Source organism: Gossypium hirsutum, chromosome D01, assembly GCF_007990345.1.
Source record: "Gossypium hirsutum isolate 1008001.06 chromosome D01, Gossypium_hirsutum_v2.1, whole genome shotgun sequence".
Lineage (NCBI taxonomy): Eukaryota > Viridiplantae > Streptophyta > Magnoliopsida > Malvales > Malvaceae > Gossypium > Gossypium hirsutum.
The window spans coordinates 4,634,811-4,660,843 of record NC_053437.1 but is presented as its reverse complement, the minus strand read 5'-3'; the positions used below and the strand labels follow the sequence as shown (position 1 = coordinate 4,660,843).

General features: G+C 33.6%; 1 protein-coding gene across 1 annotated transcript; it reads left to right on the top strand.

Annotated features, from left to right (window-relative positions):
- Positions 1-1,761: 1,761 nt before the first annotated feature.
- On the top strand, positions 1,762-26,028 carry LOC107928068 (disease resistance protein At4g27190). The gene is made up of 6 exons (XM_041087850.1): positions 1,762-1,773; positions 2,451-3,670; positions 9,880-10,096; positions 10,246-11,493; positions 23,897-24,009; positions 25,374-26,028. The coding sequence occupies exons 1-6, from the start codon at positions 1,762-1,764 to the stop codon at positions 26,026-26,028; spliced, it is 3,465 nt and encodes a 1,154-aa protein (XP_040943784.1).
- The last annotated feature ends 5 nt before the right edge of the window (positions 26,029-26,033 follow it).

The following is a 26,033-nucleotide window of genomic DNA, read 5'->3' as shown; positions in this document are numbered from 1 at the left end:
CTCTCACAGACTCCATTCTGTTGAGGAGTATAGACTGTTGTGAGCTGATGGTGAATTCCAGCACTGTCACAAAGCTTCTGAAATCTCTCAGACACATATTCAGAGCCATTATCAGTCCTCAAGGCTCTAATTTTACAGCCAGACTGATTTTCAGCATAAGCCTTGAATTTGCAGAAGGCTTCAAACACTTTTGACTTTTGCTTTAAGAAGTAGACCCAGCACAACCTTGTTAAATCATCTATAAACAGGGCAAAGTACCTATTCTCACTGATTGAAGGTGTTCTCATAGGGCCACAAACATCAGAGTGCACCAATTCGAGCTTGTTTTGAGCTCTCCAAGCACTGTCAGCAGGAAAAGGCAGTCTAGCCTGCTTACCAAGCTGACAAACATCACAACATTCCCACTAACTTTAATTTTTGAAATGTCATCAACCAAATTCAGCCTATGTAACAGATCGATGGATCTGAAATTTGCATGGCCTAGTCTCCTATGCCACAAGTTAGTGCTTTCAACAAGGCTGGTGTATGCCTTTCTTTCTATTTGGCTAACATCCAGCATGAAGCACCTATCAGTCATAGAGACTGTGACTAACTCCAGACCATTCATGTCTTGAACAATACAGCAACCATCCTTAAAAACCAATGTATAGCCCTTTTCAACTAATTGGCCTACACTAAGCAAATTCTGGTCTAAGTCAGGTACAAAAAACACATCTGAGATCAGCTTGTTACCTGAACCAGTGCTAATCAACACACTGCCCTTGCCTTTAGCCTCAATCAGCTTGCCATCTCCAATTCTGATCCTCGAGTGGAAGCTTCTGTCTAGGCCCTTGAACAGCTTCTCATCTGCTACCATATGGTGTGAGCAGCCACTGTCTAGTAGCCAATCATTGCTGGCCTTGGTTGTGCCAACAAAACAAGTTGCTGTGAATACATGCTCCTCCTGAGCTTGCATGTCCTCAGCAGGTCTAGCTTGTTGTAGAGCAGCCTCCCTTGGTTTGCCCTTGCACACCTTCTCCACATGGCCAAACTGCTTGCACTTTTTACACTGAATATCTGGCCTAAACCAGTAATACCTTTCTGAATGTGTTGTCTTCTTGCAATGAACACATGGTGGGAACACCCTTTTTGCTTCATCTTTTCCTGACTTGACCCTTCTATTATGCCAAGGCTTCTTGCCTTTTGCACTCACACTCGAGCCTTCATTGGCTTTAGCTTGGAAAGCAGCTTCAGGATTCTCCTCCTGCCTATTTGCCCTCATTTGCTCAAGTGCATACAGGGAGTTTACTAGCTCAGACAACGAAATGGCTGATAAGTCCCTAGAGTCCTCAAGTGAAGAGATTTTGACTCGAATTTCTCAGGGAGAGTTGTAATGACCTTTTCAACAACTCTACTCTCTGTGAAGTCCACTCCCAGGAGCCTAATGCTGTTGACAATGGCCATTATCCTGTCTGAGTACTGCTTGATGGTCTTAGACTCCCTCATCCTCAAATTTTCAAAGTCTCTTCTGAGGTTGATCACCTGTTGTTGCCTTGTCTTATCAGTCCCCATGAACTCCTCCTTCAGCTTGTCCCAAGCCTGCTTTGGTGTGTCACATGCCATGATGCGAGTGAATATCACATCAGACACTCCATTCTGTAGACAGGCCATAGCCTTGTGTTTCTTGGCTCGTTCCTCAGCATGTTGCCTCATCTGTGCAATAGTGGGATTGGCTCTCAATGGAGGTGGTTCAGCATCATTCTCGATCACACTCTAGAGATCATGTGCCTGGAGGTAAGTCTTCATTTTGACTATCCAAATGTGATAGTTTTCTCCAGTGAACACAGATGGAGGTGGTAGAGTGAAACTCATCCTGCTAGACTGAATCCAAATGCTTCAATCTCACCAAATTTTGAACTTGCTGTTGGTTTTGATTCGAACACAACAGATTGCATACAAAGGCCCCTCAAAGACTCGGGCTCATGATACCATTTGTTGGAACAATAGCAGCAGCAACAAAACAAATTTGCAAAGCAGATGCAAGAAGAATCGAAGCATAGAAGAAACAAAGCAAAAGCAGTGCACTAAGTTTGAATACTCAGCAAATTGTAACTGAACATTACCAATTTTCATTCAAAATTTGAAATAAAAAGAGTTACAATTTTTTTCATTTGACAGTTACCTACTAATCTAACTGCCTCCACTAATTTTCAACTAAAGTAAGCTTAAGTCAAATACAAAATGAGCTGACATATCATCTTTTACATCAGCTATCTAATCACTAACTTAATCTTACTAACTATTAAAGCTAGTTACAATTAAACTGAACTAAATTACATCAAAATAAAAACAGCAATGTCAGTTGCTTCATTTGGTCCGAAAACCATTCGTGCGCACCAAGCAAAATGAGCTGAGCTCGATAGCTGCTGGTCTTGACAGTAGCATGCTTCTGGCTCCATGTTGCATTGCAGTCCAGCTTTCAACACTATGTAGATGAATGGTTGACAAATGCAGAAAATGCCTTGAACGATGTACAAAGTTTGGTCCATAGAGTTGAAGAAAATAAAAGATGCTTTGGTTTGTGTTCTACTTGGTGTTGGCGATATCGATTAAGCAAGGAGATTGAGAAGAAGATTGTGTATATCAGTAAACTTGTAGAAGACTCCCATTTTAAACAAATCGGCCATCGTGCGGAGCTTCCTGGCTTAGAATTCTTCACATCTGAACATATTTTTGCTTCCAAATCTTCAACTGCTGCATTCAACAAGATCATGGAAGCATTGAAGGATGATAAAGTCAACATGATTGGAGTATGGGGGATGGGAGGGGTGGGAAAAACCACCTTAGTCAAAGAAGTTGGCAAAAAAACCAAAGAATTACGATGTTTCCATAAAGTTATTGAAGTTGTTGTCTCCCAAACTTCAATCATTGAAAATATTCAGTATAAAATAACAGACTTCTTGGACTTAAAGTTTGAGAAGACAACTAAAGAAGGAAAAGCAGAGGAATTATGGCTTCGATTGAAAAAAGAAGAAAAGGTCCTCATTATCCTTGATGATATGTGGAATGAGGTTCAGTTGAATGAGATAGGCCTTCCACTAAATGAAAATGGGAATGGATGTAAAATCATTTTGACAACACGTCGCATGACGGTATGCGAATCTATGGAGTGTCAAGTAATTGTTCCAATTGATGTTTTGGATAATGATGAAGCATGGACACTATTCAGAATGAAAGCTTACCTTGATGAAAGAGTTTCAAGGGATATTATTGAGACAGCTAAGGAAGTTGCAAAAGAATGCAAGGGTTTACCTGTAGCGATTGTAACGCTAGCAAAGGCTTTAAAAGGTACCAAGACTGTTAAAGGATGGGAAGTAGCTCGCAAAAAGCTTGAAAGAAGTAGATTAATGGAAGTCGGTAACATTGAAGAAGAAGAAGAAAAAAATGCCTACTTGTGTGTCAAGATGAGTTACGAATACTTGAAGAAGGAGACGGCCAAGAGATGCTTCTTATTGTGTGCTTTATATCCAGAGGATCACTCAATTGACGTGAAACATTTAGTGAGATATGCTTGGGGTTTGGAGTTATTTGGCAAGGCTGACTCAATTGAAGAGGTGAGGATTCAAGTTTTGGAAGCCATTGATTACCTCAAAGATTCTTGCTTGCTGTTAAAAGATGAAGATGTTGAAAGGTATGATCCTTAAACTCTACGGCAAAGCTAACCATGCATGTGGTCTGGGATGATGTTTTTCGTATTTTAAGAAGTAGAATTGTACAGGTATCTAGCCGAGTCCATAAGCTTAGCGAAATATATATAATTTTCAGACTCTCCATTAGTATTTAAAATTTGAGTTTAAATTGTTGATTGAGTTTTTGCTTGGTTGGCATTGATATTGATGTTAATATAGGAAAACATGAGTTAAAACGTATTAAAATGTGTTTATTTTCCTATTCAATGGTTGAAAAATTATTTTAAGACCTATTAGTAGTTCTAGGCTTTAGACAAAAAAAAATTAAATAATTTATTAGGCACTTAATAATAACATTACATATCATATTTTATTTAGAAGGTGAATAATATAATACATCAAAAAAATATTAAAATAACTCTTATTATTCTATTTTAGCTCTAAAATTAATAAAATTAAATTTTTTTATATGACATTTTAAATCCCTAACTTTTAAATATCTTTAAACCTTAAATCATAATTTAACTATTTCCCCTAAATTCATATATAAATATTAAAATTCTAAAATCTAACCCACCATTCCGTAAATTATAAATGTAGTTGTTGTGTTACTATTATTATCTGTTAATTTATTTAATTTTTAATGTTAATTTTATTTAATTAATCAAATTAGGGTTAAAATATTATTAAAGATATATGATATTAATTAGAATTAAAAAAAATTGATACATTTTATTGGATACTTAAAAAGTGTCCTTTTAATATCATCGTAATAAATTTAAACTTTTGAGATTTTAATTTTAAAATATTTTCAAAATTTTTGAAATAATAAAATATTTTAACATTTTAATAAATCAAACATAAACCCTGGTCTAATTAAGTTTAGACTTAGTTCAATAATCTTATTCATAGACATTTATTCTAGAAAGTGGCCTCTGTACCATATATGTATACATGGACACCTACATACAGAAATAGAGAGAGAGTTAAGAAATCAACATTTATAAACGAAACACTAGTTCTTCTTGTTAGGCACTAGCCCCCTACAATCCATTGTTAAGAGAAAATTTTGTGCATCCTTTCAATAAATTATATATAATGTAAAATATATTTAAGATATGTACTTGTCGGGTCTCGAAATAATGTGTGTTAGATGTCGCATATTTATGAGATAATGTCTCACGAATATGCAAGGCTATCACTAATTAAGTAAAATTTAAATAAATCAAAACATTTAATATAAAAATGATAAAGCCATAACCTTATTAAATTTTAATGGCATAAATTTTAAGTAAATCCCTATGATAAAAATTACATTTAATTCCAATGGCAGCGGATCATAACAAATATAATAATTTGCACCAATGGTAATGTGTCAAAAATCACTCTTCTAAATCATTGACACAATTGAAACTGATTTCTAAGTATAAAATACATTTTGGCATGACCAATATTTAACCCATTAGTAAGGTCAAAGCATAGCATATCAAGGATAAATTCAAAATTATAAAAATTTGACTACCTAAAACATCGTGACTATGTACAAAACATATTCCTAATTCAAAAACATAAATCGATGGCACACTTTTTAAAATACATTATAATAGTATAATTGAATAGAATAACATATTTCTCAAAAATAATCACATAATCCAATTTAAGTATAGAAAAATATAACACTTAAATAATTTAAAATTATACATTGTAAATTTAAAATCATACTAGCATACTTAACTCAATTTTCACAAAACAAGATTGCATAAATAACATATAACATTTGAAATTTATTTCAAGAGTTAAACACCAAAAGAATGCCAAGGCACTTATCTGGTCTACTGAATCGATACTTGCGTAACGATTTTCACAAATTTCCTAATAGCGAAAATTTAATAATAAAATTTAAAAATCAAAATTAATTAGAAACTTGCAAAGGTATGTATTGTAATCATAAGACATCTTTGTTGTGCCGTTATCCCCTAATAAACTAATACAAAGTTGTACAATTTAATAAAATGATATAAAAGCAAGTAAATCAAATTTAATAAAAACACATACATATTATAATAAAATTAAACAAATTAGTAAAAATCAGTTTTGTATGGTTTCTAGCCAAATAATATGTATTTTAAAAAAAAATTAAAATTCTGAAATTCTAAAATTTATGATCATTTTGCTTACTTGAAGTCATTCAAACTCAAAATTTACAAAATTTACTTGGTAATTTGGTAATGTAAAAAAATGAATTTAAAGAATAAATATATAATACTAAAACTTAGAAACTTGATTCATCAAGATCAGTTACTAAAAACTTTAGCTTCAAAAAACAAATGTAAGAAATCATCACAATCTATCCAGATTTTTAGATTAACAGTTTCGATTAACTTACTTTGGGGTCTCATATCTATTAACACGATACTCATATGACTAATATAGCAATATCAAAAGAAAGTAAAAACTTCATACTATGAAAAACACCTAAATTTTGAAATAAATGAACACCTAAATATGGATTTCTAGTGTGTCAAAATCAGCCACTCGAAACTATTACAACCATGGTAGTCGCCACTGTACCGGTACTAGTTGTACCGGCCGGTACGTACTGTTCGGTCCTAAACCATACCAAATAGTCTATGTCTCGTTCCGGTCAAAATTTTGATGTGTTTCAACCATTTCTGTATGTTTCGTCCCATTTTGATCAATATCGGTGCGTCCCAGTCCATGCCTTGTTGGTACAAAATTTTGATATTTTAAACTAATTTTTTAATTTTTTTTATCTTAACCATTTTAATTTTTCTATAATTATATTTAAAATAAAAGCTATTAAATCAAATTATTGAACCTAATTAATAATTTTAAAACTTATATTTACATAGAAATATATTTATATGATGTAATTAAGATATATTTGCAACTATATATAATATATAAAATTTATTTTTATCAAAATAATATGTAATTTATTAAGAAACAAAAAAAAGTAGATTATAAATATATATGAAAAATATTTAAATGTATATGTAATTTATCAAGAAACTAAAATGAGACTATGTATGTGTATGAAAATATTTAAAAACATCGATGAACCTGAAACGGTACTTTAAAACATGTTGATATCAGTACATATCATTACAAAGACAAAAATGATAAGTCCACCAATATAATAATGACTACATTGATTAAAACCCATATATAAGAAAGTTCAAAAATTATTTTTTCCTAAATTACTCTATTGAAATAGATGCCATACATTCCATTTAAAAGATCTTGAAGAGAACTTTTATTTGGTACTAACAATGTCACCAAAATTTCGAAATTTCACTAGAAATTCATGGAAATTTTGATACTATTAAACTAACCTAAATAAATATACAAGTTCTATAAGAAAAAGTTTAAAACACAAATATATCAAGAAATCTAAACCAAAAGTCACCTTAATCACTAAAATTTAACATTGATTTGCACTTCCTTTACCTCGGGTTAGCTTTTCCCAAATTATCAAAATTACCGTCCAAAAGAAAATGTCGTAAGTGATTCTTTGTTTTTTTTATGAAATTATAACTATTTTTTTAAGTGAAATGATTTGGCATAATCAAGTTTTGTTACTTAGTGTTACATTGCATATTTGTGAGATTTCTCACAGATGTGTGGTGTAGTGATGCCTTGGTACGGGCATGACAATTGTTAGTGATCGTCCTGTTAAACAACAAGTAACAAAAATAGCGGAATAAATTGAGAAATTGAACACACAAATTTAACGTGAAAAAACTCCTCCAAAGAGGATAAAAAACCACGGGCAAAGATAATTTTATTATAATGGCAAAAGAATGAAGAGTACAAAAGATGGAGATAAAGACTAAACCCTGAAAACCCGAAAAATAAAGAACCCTCAAAACGTAAACACAAAATTCTCTGAATGTGTTATGAGTTCTAATCTAATGGGTGTTTTTTCTAAGGTTGTAAAAGAGCCTATTTATAGGCTAAATTCATATGTCAAATAATAATAAAATAATCTAAACTAATCAGTGTTTGACTGAAATAAATAAACAGAGTTTAACTAAAAGATTATTTTTCAAATTTGACTACCAATAGGAGTCGTACTTAACAAATCTCCACCTTGACTCATATTTCTACAACGCCATCTTTGCCAAAGCCCGCCACGAGCCTATCTTAAACTATGCAGGGAATTAACTGAGTCGAATCTATACTTAGAAGCTAGAAGACTTCTAGCCTTCGACTTGTGCACTGCCAAATCAAAACTAACCCGGGTATGATTTTCGCGAACACAGTGCCCTAACTTTTCAAAACCTACATCCAAAAGAGAATCTCTCTTCAACGAAACGGTCATACATTTTTCCCTCCTATGACCAAGTTGCCTCTGCTCCAAACGAGTTGACTTCAACTCTGTAACGGACGAGGGACGTCCGATTTCACCAGTCACTGTAGAACCTTCCAGAATATAAAGGCTGCCAGTTCTTTTACCTTTGAACAAAACGAGAGCTCCACGAGATACTTTAATGCTGCTCGACTCGATGTTGATTCTGCATCTTTTCAAGTCTAAAATACTCAAGGAGATGAGATTCTTTCGTAAATCAGGTACATACCTGACATTTGAGAGTGTCCTAATAGTCCCATCGTGTGTCCTAATTTTAACAGTACTAACACCAATTACCTTACTACATGAATCGTTTCCCATGCGCACAACTGCACCTTCAACCGAACTGTATGTGGAGAACCATTCTCTATTGGGACACATGTGGAAAGAACATCCCGAATCTAGGATCCACTCTGACGTGAGCTTGGAGTTATCACTCGTTGACACTAACAAGAAATCTTTCATCGATCAAATTAGCACCAGCTACATCTTCCTCGTTACTCTCAGCAGCTCTTTTGTTTCGTAGTTTATAACAATCTACTTTGACGTGACCTAACTTTTTACAATAGCGACACCTTTTGTCTCGTTTCTTTGATGCTATCAAAACGGAAGCTTGCCTATCTGCCTTGCTATCCAAATGAAGCTCATTGTCGAGTTTGTCTCTACTCAACAAATGACCCTTCACATCTTCGAACAAGATTTTGTCTCTGCCATAAATCAAGGTCTCTCTGAAAGACTTGTATGAAGGGGGTAAAGAGCACAATAATAGCATAGCTTGATCTTCATCATCAATATGAACCTCAACGTTCTTTAAATCATTTAAAAGAGTAATGAATTGACTGATGTGATCTCTAAGAAGCTCACCTTTGTTCATACGAAACGTAAATAGACGTTGTTTCAACACTGAACGATTAGCCAGAGACTTAGTCGCATAAAGAGTTTCTAACCTTTTCCATAAGGCGGATGAGGTCTTCTCCATCAATACCTCCTGCAATACCGTATTCGCGAGGCACAATTGGATTGCAGACAATGCCTTTTCATCAAGCTCTTCTCATTCTGTTTTATTTAGATTCTCAGGCTTTTTCCCGGTAACAACCTTTTTCAAACCGGATTGAACTAGAATTGGCATCATCCGAACTTGCCACAGATTGAAATTTGTCTCACCATCGAACTTCTCAATTTCAAACCTTGTTGTTGCCATATCTGAATGGGCTGATCTTTGAACTAGCTCTTGATACCACTTGTTAGGATCGTCCCGATTAAACAACAAGTAACAAAAATAGCGGAATAAATTGAGAAATTGAACACACAAATTTAACATGGAAAAACTCCTCCAAAGAGGATAAAAAACCACGGGCAAAGATAATTTTATTATAATGGCAAAAGAATGAAGAGTACAAAAGATGGAGATAAAGACTAAACCCCGAAAACTCGAAAAATAAAGAACCCTCAAAACGTAAACACAAAATTCTCTGAATGTGTTATGAGTTCTAATCTAATGGGTGTTTTTTCTAAGGTTGTAAAAGAGCCTATTTATAGGCTAAATTCATATGTCAAATAATAATAAAATAATCTAAACTAATCAGTGTTTGACTGAAATAAATAAACAGAGTTTAACTAAAAAATTATTTTTCAAATTTGACTACAAATAGGAGTCATACTTAACAACAATACTATAAGTAAATTTGATATTTTTCTTATTTTTTCTTCTTGTTTTATTAATTCCTTTTTCTTTATATTGCTTTTTTTATAATTTCTTTATCATTTAATCTTTTAAAAATTACATAATATCAAAATATTGTTCGACGTATATATTCACTTTTGTTTTGGCATGATCAGATATGTTAAGTTACATGACATAGTTCGTGATGTTGCTCTGTGGATTGCATCCAAAGAAGAAAGTGACTTTTTAATAAAATCTAGATTAGAATTACTAAATGAAAGCTTTGAACCCTGTAAGGCAATCTCATTGTTGAATAGGGAACATAAAGTATTTCCTGAGAAATGGTGCATCCAAATGTTGAGATCCTGTTGCTTAATGACTGTGATATACAAGGTACATGTTTTCAAGGGATGAAAGAATTGAAAGTTTTAAGTCTTACGTCCTTTTCTTCGTGTGTTATTTCTTTGTATGCTCTTATGTCCCTACGAAAACTTCGTGTTCTACATTTGGCCTTTTTTGAGGACTTATCATTCCTTGGAAAGCTAACGACACTTGAGTGTCTTAGTTTGCGTGGTACAGAATTTGAAGGTTTGGCAGATGAATTAGTGAGGTTGGTAAATCTAAAGATATTGGATCTAACCGGATGTAGATTTTCCTCAAGATTTCCCCCTAATGTCATTCGAAGGTTATATAAACTAGAGGAGTTGTACTTAAAAGGTTCAAGCATCGGAGAGGAAAGTGACGATATCCTTCTAGAGATAAAATTCCTGACTAGATTGACAGCATTATCGTTGTCGATATCTTCTTCCCATTTTATAGAAGATTTCGAGTTTCCAAGATTAGAAGAATATAATATATTCTTACGTGGTACACAGGATAAACTTGGGTGTCCACATCCAGAACAGTGGGGAAAATTCCTCATAGGAGAAGCACGAAAAATCAGTTATGAGATTCAAGGTCTAGATTCCGTTGTTAATCTCACAAAAAGATCCTTGAAAATTGAGGGAGTTTTTCCTTACAATGTGGTTTCCCAATTACTTGGGAATTTAGAGTCTTTTCAAGTGTTTGATATCAAGGATGAGTATATAGAAGGCTTGACTGATCAAACACAACAGAATGTGTCGGTTTCAGTGATCTTACAAAACCTAAAACAAGTGAGAATTGAAAATTGCATGAATTTGGAAGTGGTATTTCAAACGGAGAAGGTAGAAGGAAATGAAGCACCACCACTGCTCTCAAATTTAAAGTCTTTACGTCTTAAAAGGTTGATTGATTTGAGCTGTATTTGGGAATTGCCAACCCAACATGTAAGACTTGAAAGTTTAGTTGATTTGAGGATAGAAGATTGCCCAAGTCTAAAATCACTCTTCTCAGTTTCTCTTGCTCAAGGTCTGGTACTCTTGGAAAAACTTAAGATAATCGGTTGTGGCGAACTGAAGCAGATAGTCACAGAATTGGAAGGTGATGAGGAAGAAATATCCCGGAGTATTGATTCTCATAATTCTTTGTGCTTCCCAAAGTTAAGAGAAGTCCACATAGAAAATTGTGATGGTTTGGAGTATATTTTTCCAACGAAGATGGCTGCACAAGGGCCTCGGGTGTTGACTCTTTCCATAAAGAATTGCTGTCGATTAAAACAAGTGATCAGAGTTGCCAAAGACATGGTGGAAAATGACATTGTGTTCCAACAACTACAGTTTTTGAGATATTTATCGTCCTTTTCAGTGTCAGGTTGCCCTCAATTAACTGATTCGGGTGCTCATTTAGATGCTGAGGAGGCTTATCTAGAGGTACTTTCTTTTTATCCCTTTTTAGTATTCCAGTGTTTGCTAGCAGATGCATCAACATTACACTTGAGTCAACCAGCCCTCGACTTTCCCATTTCGAAACAACAAACATCATGAGAATTGGAGTGATGTTGCACCCGTTGGAACACTGCCTTCGATTCTCTCCAATCCATTAATAATTTATCAGCAAAATCAACAATATGTGATGAAGGAACATCTTGTTTCTTCCATACAAAAAGGTTCCGATAGAACCATAAGACCACCAATATACAATCCTGTAGCATGAGCTCTAAAATTTTAACAATTTTTCGATCAACTGTTTCATGAAAAAGTATAATTAGTTATTCCAAATATCCAACAGTTTTAACTATTCCTATTAAAATAATGGCATGTATATTTTCTCAAATCCCCCTTCTAATTACATCATAAATTAATTACCTTCAAATTAATCATACTAATATTTTTTTTTTGCTGGAATGAGCACTTTTAAGGAAAAATCCACTTCAACATTTAACTAAAATTATTGACCCTATTAACTATTTAGACTAATTAATTATATTATAAATGTAGATAAACAAATTAGGTCACATTAAATTATAGGAATACATCTCAAATCTAGTATAATAAAAAATCAAAACCACAATTTTTCATTACGTCTTTCTTTCTTTCTCTTCCCTTTTTTTTTCTCATTCTCTCTCCCAATGACCCCACCCCCAACTAAATAAATAAATAAAAGGTAAACTACCTACTTGGTTACCGAACTTTTAAGGTACTTTCATTTTAGCTACCTAAAATGAAATGCTTGCAATAAAATGAAATGCTTGCAATTTGGTCATCCAACTATTAAGCGCTTTTATTTTAGTCACCTAAGCATTAAATCTGTAACGGTGGTTAACTGTACACTCAACATCATATTTACACTTTTATTTTAGTCATCCAATTTTTAGGTCACTTTCATTTTGGTTACCGTTTTTTTTAGTATTGATTGGGGTAAAAACAATCAAATATTAAAGTGTAAAAGTGATAGAAACTAAAATAATATTCAAAAATTGTTAAATTGTCACTACACCAGAACAGACTTTTAGCGGCGCTTTTAGCGGCGATTGGACAACAAACGCCGCTAAAAATTAAGCATTAGCGGCGATTTAAAAAAACGCCGCTAAATATCAGTATTACCGGCGCTTTTACAAAAAGCCGCTAATAATGAGCATTAGCGGCGTTTCTTAAAAAGCGCCGCTAAAAACCTAAACCAAACGACGTCGTTTTTCTTAGTTTTCGAGGCTTTGGTGGCGTTTTTGGAGAAGCGCAAGTAATTCTCAGGGCTTTAGCAGCGTTTCTTAAAAAGCGCCGCAAAAGACCTAAGCCCAACGACATCATTTTCTTAGTTTTCGAGGCTTTGGTGGCGTTTTCGGGAAAGCGCCGCTAATGCTCAATGTTTTAGCGGCGTTTTTTAAAAATCGCCACAAAAAACCGAAGCCCAACGACATCGTTTTTCTTAGTTTGGGAGGCTTTAGTGGCGTTTTTGTAAAAGCGCCGCAAAAAGCCTAAGCCCAATGACATCGTTTTCTTAGTTTTCGAGTCTTTGGTTGGGGATTTTGCGGCGTTTTTTAAGAAGCGCCGCTAATGCTCTAGTTTTTAAGAAAATATTAATTAAAATATTTTAAATTATTTAGTAAAAAATAATGACACGTACAAGAAATTTTGAAAGTAAAAATAAATAAAAATATTTATTAAAAACGGGAAAAATGAAGAGACTGTTGTTTAAAATAATTTTAAATTAAGTTTATTGGGTACAGGAATGGTTATTTTTAATTTATATATTAAATAGTTTCTTATATAATCGTAAAAGAGATAGTATTATTTTTAAAATATTGAATTAATTATCATTATAGTTTAGGGTTTATGGTTTAAGGTATAAGATTTAGGGGTTAGGGATTATGTAGGTTTTATGGTTTAAGTGTTTAGGGTCGGAGTTTAGGGTTTAATTAAGGTTTATGCAAATTATGGGTTTAGTGATTATGGTTTACAGTTTAAGGTTTACGAGTTGGGGTTTAAGGTTTACGGGTTGGGGTTGGGGTTTAAGGTTTACGGGTTGGGGTTCAGGGTCTAGGCTAGGTTTAGGGATTATGATTTGGGTTTAGGGTTTAAGGGATTTAAAGGTTATGTGTTTAGGGTTTAGATTGATTAGTGTTATCTAATCAAGCTTTTTTGACCCTTACTTGTAGGGTTCTTAGAATGTCATATGTTCGTGGACGTGTTTGAAACAAGTTTTAGACACGAGTACTTGAAGTAATTAAAATTAAGAGTCAAATGAATAGAATTATATTAAATTAATTTCTATTAACCAATCATGAACTTTTTTCGGATTGTTTTGATCCTTCTAATTTGTTCGATTCTATCGTAACATTATCAGGTCTGTCTTCTTTAATACAAAAAACTACGTATTCTTCATCAAGGGAAACATATATATCCAGCTCCAGTTTTCATATTATTAAAAATTATTTTCATACACAATTATAAAATTTTACAAATTAAATATATAGCGTTGACCAGAATAAATTTAATTGAAAGGAATTTACGAAATAATTAAAACTTTGAAATATAGAAACAAATTTAATTTAAAGGAATTTTGTTTCAATAAAAACGGCAGTGTTCTATAGGATATATTAGTGGCGTTTTGGGTAAAACACCGCAAAATGTGATTTTGTTTCAATAAAAACGTTGCCGTTCTGTAAGATTTCTTACTGGCGTTTTTGGTAAAACGCCGGAAAAGATCATCCTTTAGCGGCGCTATGTCAAAAACGCCGCAAAATGTGATTCTGTTTTAATAAAACGCTGCCGTGGTGTAGGATTTATTAGTGGCGTTTTTTGTAAAACGCCGAAAACGTCAGCCTTTAGCGGCGCTGCGTTGGAAACGCCACAAAATTTCAATGGGTTATAATAAAAACGTTGTCGTTTTGTTGGATTTTGTGTTGACCGAAACGAAATCGTTTTTATGTTTTTAGTGGCGTTTTTGTTAAAACGCCGGAAAAGATCTTGCTTTAGCGGCGCTTATCTTAAAACGCCGCAAGAATGTTATTTTGTGTTTACCAAAACGTGACCGTTTTTTATGTATTTAGTGGCGTTTTTATTAAAACGCCGCAAAAATGTTATTTTGTGTTTACCAAAATGTGACCGTTTTTTTATGTATTTAGTGGCGTTTTTGTTAAAACGCCGCAAAAGATGTTACTTTAGCGGCGCTTCTTTTAAAATGCCACAAAAATGTTATTATGTGTTTACCAAAACGTGACCGTTTTTTTATGTATTTAGTGGCGTTTTTGTTAAAATGCCGCAAAATATGTTACTTTAGCGGCGCTTATCTTAAAACGCCGCAAAAAATGTTATTTTGTGTTTACCAAAACGTGACCGTTTTTTATGTATTTAGTGGCGTTTTTGTTAAAACGCCGCAGGTGTTTATTTCTTGTAGCCGAAACGTCGTCGTTCCCTCAAAGGTTTGTTTATTTTACCGAAAACTTCGTCGTTTCTCCGTTTTCCCCCTTATTCTGATTTTCATTTCCCCCTTTCTCCCCAGCAGAGGGTCGATCGATCGTCATTCATTCCCCAGCAGCAAAAACATCCCCCAACGTTTTAGAGTTTGAGAAAATTCCTCCCGAAATCCCGAATTTCATCCCGAAATCAATAGAAATCAGTAGCCCCACTACTTTCCCGAAATCAACAGCCTTGGAATCGCCATTTTTGAGGTTTGTTCTCTTGCCCACCCGACTTCTAGGGTTTCCATGAATTAAAAATTTGTTTTTTTCATTGAGTTTGATTCGGGGTTTGCAGTGTTTTAAATTGTTATGTATAGTATGAAGTTAGGGGAAAGTTGAGGATCCAGCATTGATTGGTACTGAATCCGGTGGATTCTTTTTTAGAAATCGCTTGTAATCGCACTGTCCTTTCTTGCTTCCTTGCTTTACTGCCTTTTACGAGCATACTAGGAGTCAAACGATTAACTATTTACTGAGCTATTGCATAAGAGAGAGCAGATTGTTCTCTATAGTTCTCTATAGTGCTTCATTACAGACCCAAAACAAAGCATATTGTTCTAGTGCGCAGCATATAAAATTCACTGTAATCGTTAAATATGTTCCTAATTTGGTCGAAATTTTTTGTACATGATTTTGTAGTTTTGGTTCTTCTTTCTTGTTTCTAGGTTTCATTACAATTTGGTAGGCAGACAGGTGATCTAATGCATTTCAATGACCTTTTAATTATGTTTAATATTATTGTGATAATGTATTTTCAATGCTTGTTTTGGTATGCTTTCTATTTAGTTTAATCATTAAGTATATTAGAAATTGGATGTGCACCATTAAGCTTTCAATTTGCCTGCTGTCAAATGTTTGGTTGCTACTGTCAAATGTATTCTTATTTTCAGAGTCTGGTTTGTTCATTTGTGGGGATTGCAGTTGTTTTATGTTCAACTGTGCTAAGGCATTCGAAAGTTAAAATAAATCAAATTTAATATTCTGATTTGAATCTTGATTTAGTTGAAATATACTCTGTTTACAAAACGAGAAGGAAAAAATAAGCTTTGCCATTAGACTGGGAAATCCCTTCTAATGTAATTCTTAAATAATGTAATAAGCTGATAAATAATGTTTAAAAGAGACAATGTATATGATATGGCCTTAAATCATTTATGCATTTAGGTTTTTTTAGTTTTTTTAGTTTAGTTAACTTCGTGAAAATAAACTTTAGTTTTTTAAAGTTTTTTAGTTTCTTACTTCTGTTTTTTCGGTACTAATGTATTTCTGTCTTGGTTTTCCAGTATTTGCTTCGAAATTGAGGAAATTTAAGGTATTTATTCCTATGTTTCTCTAATTAGTTTTCTTAAAAAAAAGTCAAATTGTTTAATTTCTTTTTATGGTTATATTTTAGCTGTATAGTTTAATTATTATTTTTCATTTTTAGAAAGAAGTTTTAATTACCATTTAAGCTAAATTTGCACTTGACTTTGCAGCTTATTACATTATTTGATGTTTAAATTTAAGAATTGCTTTTCGCGAAACACAATTGTTTTAAACTATTAAAATTTGGAATATAATTCTTAAATAACTTTATATATGTGAGTAATTGAATAAATTATGGGCGAATCGTTTAATCGGTTTAGCGTTTACAATTCATCGATTTTCGCTATTATGTCAATAAATTAACAATTTTACTTCAAATTTATAAAATTATCGATCTTATATTTGCAACTGGTTTTATGTTAATGATTAATAATCTTTTACATACAAATAAATCAGCGATTTATCGTATATATGCTATTAAAGTATTATTTATCGTATAACAAAAGTTGTTTTGATAAATATAAACAAATTAGTTATATATGTATTGGTGCGAAGTCAATTTTTTTTAAACTTATTTTGATCTTTGAATTGATAAAAGCTACAAAATATATATCATATCGTAACGATCTTTGAATTATTCGGAAATTAAAGGTACGATATGATCTTTTAATTATTCGTAAATTTAAACTTATATTTTAAATTAATATATAATTTGCATTAGTCACATAACTTATATAACTTAATATATCATACCATATAACTTATATAAGACAACTTACATAATTTACTTAATACATATACATGTTTAACATAATACATAACTTACATAACTTACATAAATTAAATAATTTACATAACTTAAATAACTTACATAACTTACATAAATTAAATAACTTACATAACTTACATAAATTAAATAACTTACATAACTTACATAAATTAAATAACATACATAACTTACATAACTTAAATAACTTACATAACTTACATAACTTAAATAACTTACATAACTTACATAAATTAAATAACTTACATAACTTAAATAAATTAAATAACTTACATAACTTACATAACTTACATAAATTAAATAACTTACATAACTTACATAAATTAAATAACTTACATAACTTACATAAATTAAATAACTTACATAACTTAAATAACTTAAATAACTTACATAACTTACATAAATTAAATAACTTACATAACTTAAATAAATTAAATAACTTACATAAATTAATATACATAAAGTACATAACTTACATTAATATTATACATAAATTACATAACTTACTTAATTTATATACATAAAGTACATAACTTACATTAATATTATACATAAATTACATAACTTAATTAAATAATATACATAAAGTACATTAATATTATACATAAATTACATAACTTAATTAAATAATATACATAAAGTACATTAATATTATACATAAATTACATAACTTACTTAATTTATATACATAAAGTACATAACTTACATTAATATTATACATAAATTACATAACTTAATTAATTTATATTATACATAACTTACATTAATATTATACATAAATTACATAACTTAATTAAATAATATACGTAAAGTACATTAATTTTATACATAAATTACATAACTTACTTAATTTATATACATAAAGTACATAACTTACATTAATATTATACATAAATTACATAACTTAATTAATTTATATTATACATAACTTACATTAATATTATATATAAATTACATAACTTAATTAAATAATATACATAAAGTACATTAATATTATACATAAATTACATAACTTACATTAATATTATACATAAATTACATAACTTAATTAATATACATAAATTACATAACTTACTTTAATGTTATACATAAATTACATAACTTAGTTAATTAATATTATACATAACTTACATAACTTACAACTTACATAACTTACATTTTTTTAATTATTCGTAAATTACATAACCTACTTAATTTTCATAATAAATAACTTACATAACTTACATAATACATAACTTATATGACTTACATAACTTACATAGCATAATTTTCATGGTACACAACTTACATAATTTTCATAATAAATAACTTACATAATACATAATTTACATAGCTTAATTATACTTATTCCTAAATCCTAAACCCGTGCAATTTATTTCGAAGATTAGGCTTCAAGAAATAAGAAATGGACCGGTCTTGGATGAATTTGTCAAAGGTAAGCGACGGTTACCGAAATGGAGTACAAACTTTTCTAAATTTTGCATTTCAATATGCAAGCCAAGAGAACATGATTCTTTGCCCGTGTAAGAAGTGTGTCAACATAAACTGGCATTATCATGAAGTTGTATATGAGCATCTAATTGTTGATGGGTTTGTTCGTGGTTATAAACAATGGTTTTTTCATGGAGAATGCCCGCCTAGTAGTTCCTCTTCAAGGATGGATGTATCTTATGATAGTACTGCCTACCATCAGTCTGTTAGAGGGGATGACATGGAAGGGATGTTGCGGGAAGCATTTAATATTCACAGTCATGGTTTAGGGTCGTTCCCACCCGACTTTGTGCCATCTGATGATTGTAATCGGGGTGAAAATGCTTTTACCGAACCCGGAAGAAACCAACATCATGAAGAGCCGAATGGAGAAGCGGCAAAGTTCTACGCGCTACTTAATGAGATGAACGAAGAACTATATGAGGGATCGAAATTTTCAAAAATGTCGTTCTGCATTCATCTTTTCCAGTTAAAATGTTTAGGAGGGTGGACTGGGAACTCATTGACAATGCTGTTAGAGTTTTTGAGAGAAATGTTTCCGTTTGCAAAAATCCCTCAGTCATGCAAAGATATGAAGGAAATGATAAAAGACTTAGGTCTTGGGTTCAACAAAATCCATAGTTGCCCAAATTATTGCATGTTGTACTGGGGCGATCGGAGAAACCAACAGTGCTGTCATGTATGTGGCGAATCCCGTTGGATGAATAGAAACACAGAAGATGGGAACGACGATGAAAATGATGCACAACCAAGAAAGAAGCCGGTCAAGATTTTGCGGTATTTTCCGCTGATACCAAGGCTTCAAAGGCTTTTCATGTCGTCGAAGACAGCGGAGTCAATGACGTGGCACCATGAAGGACGAACCGATGATGGACTATTAAGGCATCCGGCAGATTCTTTAGCTTGGAAATCGTTTGAAATTAAATTTCCAAGCTTTGCAAGCGATCCGAGGACTGTCAGGCTTGGCCTAGCATCTGATGGATTTAATCCTTACAAGATCATGAGTACTGCATACAGTACATGGCCAGTGGTGCTTGTTCCTTACAATCTGCCTCCGTGGATTTGCATGAAGCAATCTTCCCTTATCTTATCTATGATTATCCCTGGAGAGAAAGGGCCCGAGAATGATATCGACATTTATTTATAGCCCCTTATTGAAGATTTAAAACAATTATGGGCTGGTGTCGAGACATACGATGTGCTGAGAAAGGAGAACTTTAATTTACGTGCAGCTTTGATGTGGACCATTAATGACTTCCCCGCTTATGCCAATTTATCCGGTTGGAGTACCAAGGGTCGTTATGCGTGCCCCTGTTGTGCTGCACAAACATGTTTGCAATGGTTATACAATGGGAAGAAGTTCTCTTACATGGGGCATCGTCTGTGGTTACCGAAAAATCATAGATTTAGATTTCAGAGTTCGACATTTGACGGTACTGAAGAGTTCAGAGAAGCTCCTTCGCAGACAAGTGGATCTGAAATCTTGTTAATGTTGGAAGATATGAATTTCAATTATGGGAAGATGAATCAACCGGCAAACACGCAAAGAAATAGAAGATCAAATGATGAAGCTGATGATAACTCCGATGAAGAGGATGATCCTAATGAGGCGGACTTGTGGAAAAAAAGAAGTATTTTTTTTGAGTTACCTTATTGGGAGCACCACCTTTTACGACACAATCTTGATGTTATGCATATTGAGAAAAATGTCTGCGAGAACATTGTCTGTACAATTTTGAATGTAGACGGAAAATCAAAAGACAATCTTCAGAGTCGACTTGATTTAGTTCAGATGGGAATTCGACCTGATCTTCATCCGAATCCACTTCCGAATGGTAAATATCGGTTGCCGCCTTCTATTTTCTCAATGTCGAAGACAGATAAAGAAGTGTTCTGCATGGTGTTGAAGGATATAAAGGTTCCAGATGCGTATGCATCAAATATATCTCGATGTGTTAGTGTTAAAGATCGAAGACTATATTCGCTAAAGTCACATGACTATCACATCTTGATGCAAGATTTACTGCCAGTTGCTCTACGATGTTGTATTTCGAAGAAGGTGACGTATTGTATAATTGAACTATCCAATATAATGAAAGCCATTTGTGGCAAAGTTTTGGATGTTCAAGAACTTCAGAAGGTACAGGATCGAGCCGCTTTAACTCTATGCAACATGGAGAAAATCTTCCCACCTTCCTTCTTCACTATTATGGTTCACTTGATAATACATCTCCCGCATGAAGCAATTCTTGGAGGACCCGTTTTCTATCGATGGATGTATCCCATAGAAAGGTGTTAATTACAATTTTTTAAAATTTTCCTTCGATCACCTATATGCCTTTAGTTACAACTTCTGATAATGTTGTATATCGTGTTTAGGTTCCTTTCCAAATTAAAGTCTTACTGCCGCAACAAGCGTTATCTAGAAGGATCGATTGCTGAAGGCTACTTGGCAGAGGAATGTATGACCTTTTGTTCAAGATATTTGGAAGATGTTGAAACAAGGTTGAACAGACCAAATAGAAATGCTGGACTCACGGATCGTAACTTTGCCGACAGTTATTTGTTCCAAAGTTTTGGAGAACCAATCGATAAAGTTGAAATTGCAGAATTAGATGATTTATCGTGGGTACAAGCACATCGATATGTTCTGTTTCACCACGAATCAATGGAACCTTTACGCAAGTAAGTTCTAGAAATTTGATAAATATTTATCATTTCAAAATTGTTTATAGTCTAACAAACTTAACATATTTGTAACATAGTGAGTACAAACAAATATTGAGATCTCGTTCGCGCTCCCGAAGAGCACAACATCGAGATATCAATAAGTTGTTTACAGAATCTTTTCATGAATGGTTAAGCCAAACGGTATGTAATTGGAGCTTTCACCGACAAATAATAATATTTGTTCAAAACATTTTTAATTACTCAGTTTACTTTCCATTCAATAGGTTTGGAGTGGGAAGAGCGTCACCGACGAAGTTAAATGGCTTTCCCAAGGTCCAAATCGGGTGGTTAAAAGATATAGTGCATTCCTCATAAACGGATTCAGATTTCATACAAAATATCGCGAGAGATTGAGGAGAACGCAAAATTGTGGAATAGTTGTTAATTCCTCAATTACAAGTTATGCTAGTGCTAGGGACAATAATCCTGTGGAGGGAAATGTGGAATATTTTGGACTTCTTACTGACATAATTGAGTTGGATTACTACGTCAAATGGAAAGTTGTCTTATTTCGAGGTGATTGGGCCGATGTTAATACTGCACGTGGAATCAAGCAAGATCAATTTGGTTTCACAATGGTAAACTTCGCTAGATTGATTCACACAGGACAACAATTGATTGATGAGCCGTATGTATTTACTTCTCAAGTCAAACAAGTTTTTTACTCAAAAGATCCAACTGATGAGGGTTGGTACGTTGTACTCCGTAACATCCCTAGAGACTTGTTTGACATGGGCAGTGGAAGTAAAGATGACATTGACGACAGAACACAAACTTTACCATTTCCAGAACAGAACTTAAACGAAAACATCCCTAGTACTAGTACACAATTTCAATGGGTCCGTCAGGATACGGATGAAGATATTTACGATTTATAATGTAGTTAACTTTTACGATTATCTAATTATATTTACGAATGATGTTATTGTTGTAATTGTATACTAAGTTTTCAACTAATTTATTTGTATTGCAGATAAAATGCCTAGAAGAAAAGTGCGCTCGCACCGTATTGTTCAAGGTACTCCAAACTCGGCGAAAACAAACAGCACTGAACAACAGACTGCAATTTGATCTTCGAATGTTCCGGTTACACCTGAGGAACATATAGAAGTTCAAAGTAATTTTCATGTGTGCTGACTTCTTGTTTATTTTTTTTAAATTTCGTAAATTACAATACTTTTATTTTTCAGAAGAAACTGGTGGGACGCGGAGAGTTCGGGGACGTACGGTACTAAGTGATTTATACGACCTAGATCCAGTCGAGCGTGTCCAAGTATCCAGTAATAGCTTTGGTCAGCTTGTTGGATCAGAAGCCTGCCTTTTAGCAGGATACATGGGCATTCTAGCACGGAATGCAAATATGTTGCCAATTAACTTCGAGTCATGGCATAAAGTGCCCGAGAGTAACAAGAACCAAGCTCTCGATAACATTAAGGTAACAAAACGTGTATGTCATTTATAATACTTGGGTTTAAGTTTCGTTTACATTTACTTTCTTAAGTTGTGTTTTTTGTATGCGAGATTTGCTCTAGAGGTCTCCGATGCTTATGTGAAGAAGGCATTGGGAAAAAGATGGAGAGACCATAAGAGCACTTTAAAGAAAGAATATTTTAAAACAAAAACAACACTCGACGAGAGATTAAAAAATGTCCCGCCGGGAATGCTGAGGTACCAGTGGGAAGAGGTCGTTAGATTTTAGACTTCGAAGAAAGGAGAGGTATGTGTAACTTATAAAATTTTGTAATTATTTTGGTGTATAGTATTTCCTAATTAACGTACTAATAATTTCATAATGTAGGATCGTGAACAAGTTGGAAAACAAAGTAGGCAGCAACAAAAATTCACTCACACAGCTGGGTCGAAAAGTTTTGCGTGTGTAGCTCATGTAGAGGTATTTTGAAATGCTTTTAATATTGGCAGATATTTATTACTTTCTATCAATTAATATTTTTACTATTGTATTGTAGGAATTGTCGTCCGGTCAAAAAGTTGGACGACTTTAACTTTTTGACATTACACATAGGAAGAAAGATGGAAACCCTATGACTCCTGAAGCTGCAGAAATTATGGTACGTTTGCTTAATACAATTTCACTTGTTTTAATTATTTATATAGTGTTTACTTTCTAATGATTTATTTCATTTATTATAATGCAAATATTGTTAAGTTATGTTGCATTCTTGTTTTTAATATATATTGCGTTCCTATCTATGTGTGATTTATTTTTTAGGAAAAATTAAAGGATAAAAAGGCGGAGTACGAAGCGATTGCTTCTAGTGATAGTTCTGTTCATATTGACGATATAGATAACCGGATTATAACTGAAGTTTTGGGTCCTGAAAGGTATGGTCGGGTTCGATTCCAAGGATCTTTTGTTAACCCGTCCCAATATTTTGGATCTAGCTCGCAACAATATATGCCTTCGGGGAGTCGAGCTGAAGTTCTGAGGTTAAGAGACCAGATGGCTCAGATGCAAGCGACAACAATTGAGCAAATTACACAACTAAAAGCAGATGCAGCAGCGAGAGAAGCTGAGGTTCAACGAAAGTATGAAGAACTCCAGCAACAACTTAAAGCAGATGCGGCAGCAAGAGAAGCAGAGGCGGCAGTGAGGGAAGCACAGGCTACAGCGAGGGAAGCAGAGGCTGCAGCGAGGGAAGCAGAGCAGCGTCAAAAGTTTGATGAACTCCAGCAGCAGCTTCAGAGTATGATGAAGATGTTTCAGCAGTCGCAACAGCCGCCGTCTTAGACTATCGTGTAAAATATACTTCGATTTTGACTTTTAATTATCATTTTAACTTTTAACATTTTTGTAAGAATAATACGAATTTTATTTTATTTATTGATATTTATTATATTATTTGTTTAATATATAGATTTATTATTTTTGGCTGGTTTAGATTTGATTTTTTCTGATTTGTTTTTACAGGAAGGCTGAAAATATAAAAAATTTTATTTTACAAATCTGCCAAATTTAGTAGCGTTTTTAAAAAAAACGCCACTAAAGGTGTTGCCCCTTTAGTGGCGTTTTTAAAAAAAACGCCACTAAAGGTGTTGCCCCTTTAGTGGCGTTTTTGGTCGACGCGCCGCTACAGATAGGGGTCTTTAGCGGCGTTTGTGGGGAAAGCGCCGCTAAAGATTAGGTTCTTTAGTGGCGTTTTTGGTCGAAGCGTCGTTATAGATCAGGGTCTATTGCGGCGTTTTAGGGGAAAGCGCCGCTATAGACCAGGTTCTATTGCGGCGTTTGAGAAAAAAACCCCGCTAAAGACCCTGATCTTTAGCGGCGCTTCTCCTAAAAATGCCGCTAAAGATCGAGGTCTTTCGCGGCGCTTCTTTTAAAAACACCGCTAAAGATCAGGGTCTTTAGCGGCGCTTGTCCTAAAGCGCCGCTAAAGGTCTCAGTCTTCAGCGGCGTTTGTGGGAGAAGCGCCGCTAAAGATCAGGGTCTTTAGCGGCGTTTTTTTTCAAAACGCCGCTAAAGTTAGCGGCGCATTCATTACCGGCGTCTGTTGTGGCGCTTTTCAAAGTGCCGCTAAAAGTATCTGCGGCGCTAAAAAGCGCCGCTAAAGGCCTAAAAAAGCGCCGCTAAAAGCCTGTTTTGCTGTAGTGTGTACTTATTTATCCATTGTTGAAAAATTTAAAAATTTTTTAATATTGAAACTTTAAATTTTAAAATATCAAAGTAAATTGAATAAATTGTTGAAATTTTTTTATCCATCAATAATGTTCATATGTTGTATGCATTTTCTTTTTCTTTTTGTTCTTTTGCAATAATCCACTATAAATCAAATTCAGGAGGTTCGATTATCAGCTTTCAAGGAATCGTTTAGCAGTTCAAAGCATCTTCAACTAAGTGAAATTTAGGATCAAAATCTAGTTCCAGAAGCAAACAGAGAGGGACTAAATGGATTAACTTCACTTGAACTTAGACAATGCAAGGATCTTGATTGCTTGGTTGATACCACAACAATGAATGAGCTAACTTTTGCATTCACTCATTTGGAGAGATTAAGTATAAATTATATGGATGGTTTGGAAAGGTTATGCAAGGGTCACCCTCCACAAGGTTTCCTCAAAAACTTGAAAGAATTGCTTATTAGAGACTGTAATAAGTTGCAAGTGGTGTTGTCAATGGATGAACTCCTTTATAACGGGGAACCACTTTCAAAGTTACAATCCTTGGAGCTTGAAAATTTAGCAGAATTGAGATGGTTATTCAAAGGCTTTCCTCATTCTTTCATCTTCCAAAGTCTTAAGGTAGTAAACATAGGTGGATGCGGGGTATTGAAATCCCTCTTTTCACCTTCCCTTATTCAAAGCCTAGTGCTTTTAGAAAAACTCCAGATAAGAAGCTGCCACGAATTGAAAACTCTTTTGGCAGAGCCGGAAAGTGATGATGAAATGGAATCAAAGAGTTCTTCCCTTCCTCTGTTTTTTTCGAAACTGAAAACTCTTGACATCCATCATTGTTCAAAACTCGAATATGTTGTGCCAATCACTTTGGCTCAAGGTCTTCCTTCTCTTGAATCGGTTTCAATTTCTCGATGTTATGAATTAAAGCAAGTATTCAGCATGGCGAAAGAACAGGATGGAGTTCAACACGATGGTCTCCTGCTCCTTGCTAGTCTACAACATCTAAATCTTGAGTGGTTACTAAAGTTGACTAGCTTTGTCCCGCAAAACTATATTGTCTAAGCGCC

Excerpts from the sequence above, each read along its gene's own strand:
- LOC107928068 (XM_041087850.1), top strand. Across the intron at positions 3,671-9,879 it reads AAAGATGAAGATGTTGAAAG|ATATGTTAAGTTACATGACA; the intron begins GTATGATCCTTA and ends TGGCATGATCAG. Across the intron at positions 24,010-25,373 it reads GAAGCAGAGCAGCGTCAAAA|GTTATGCAAGGGTCACCCTC; the intron begins GTTTGATGAACT and ends TGGTTTGGAAAG.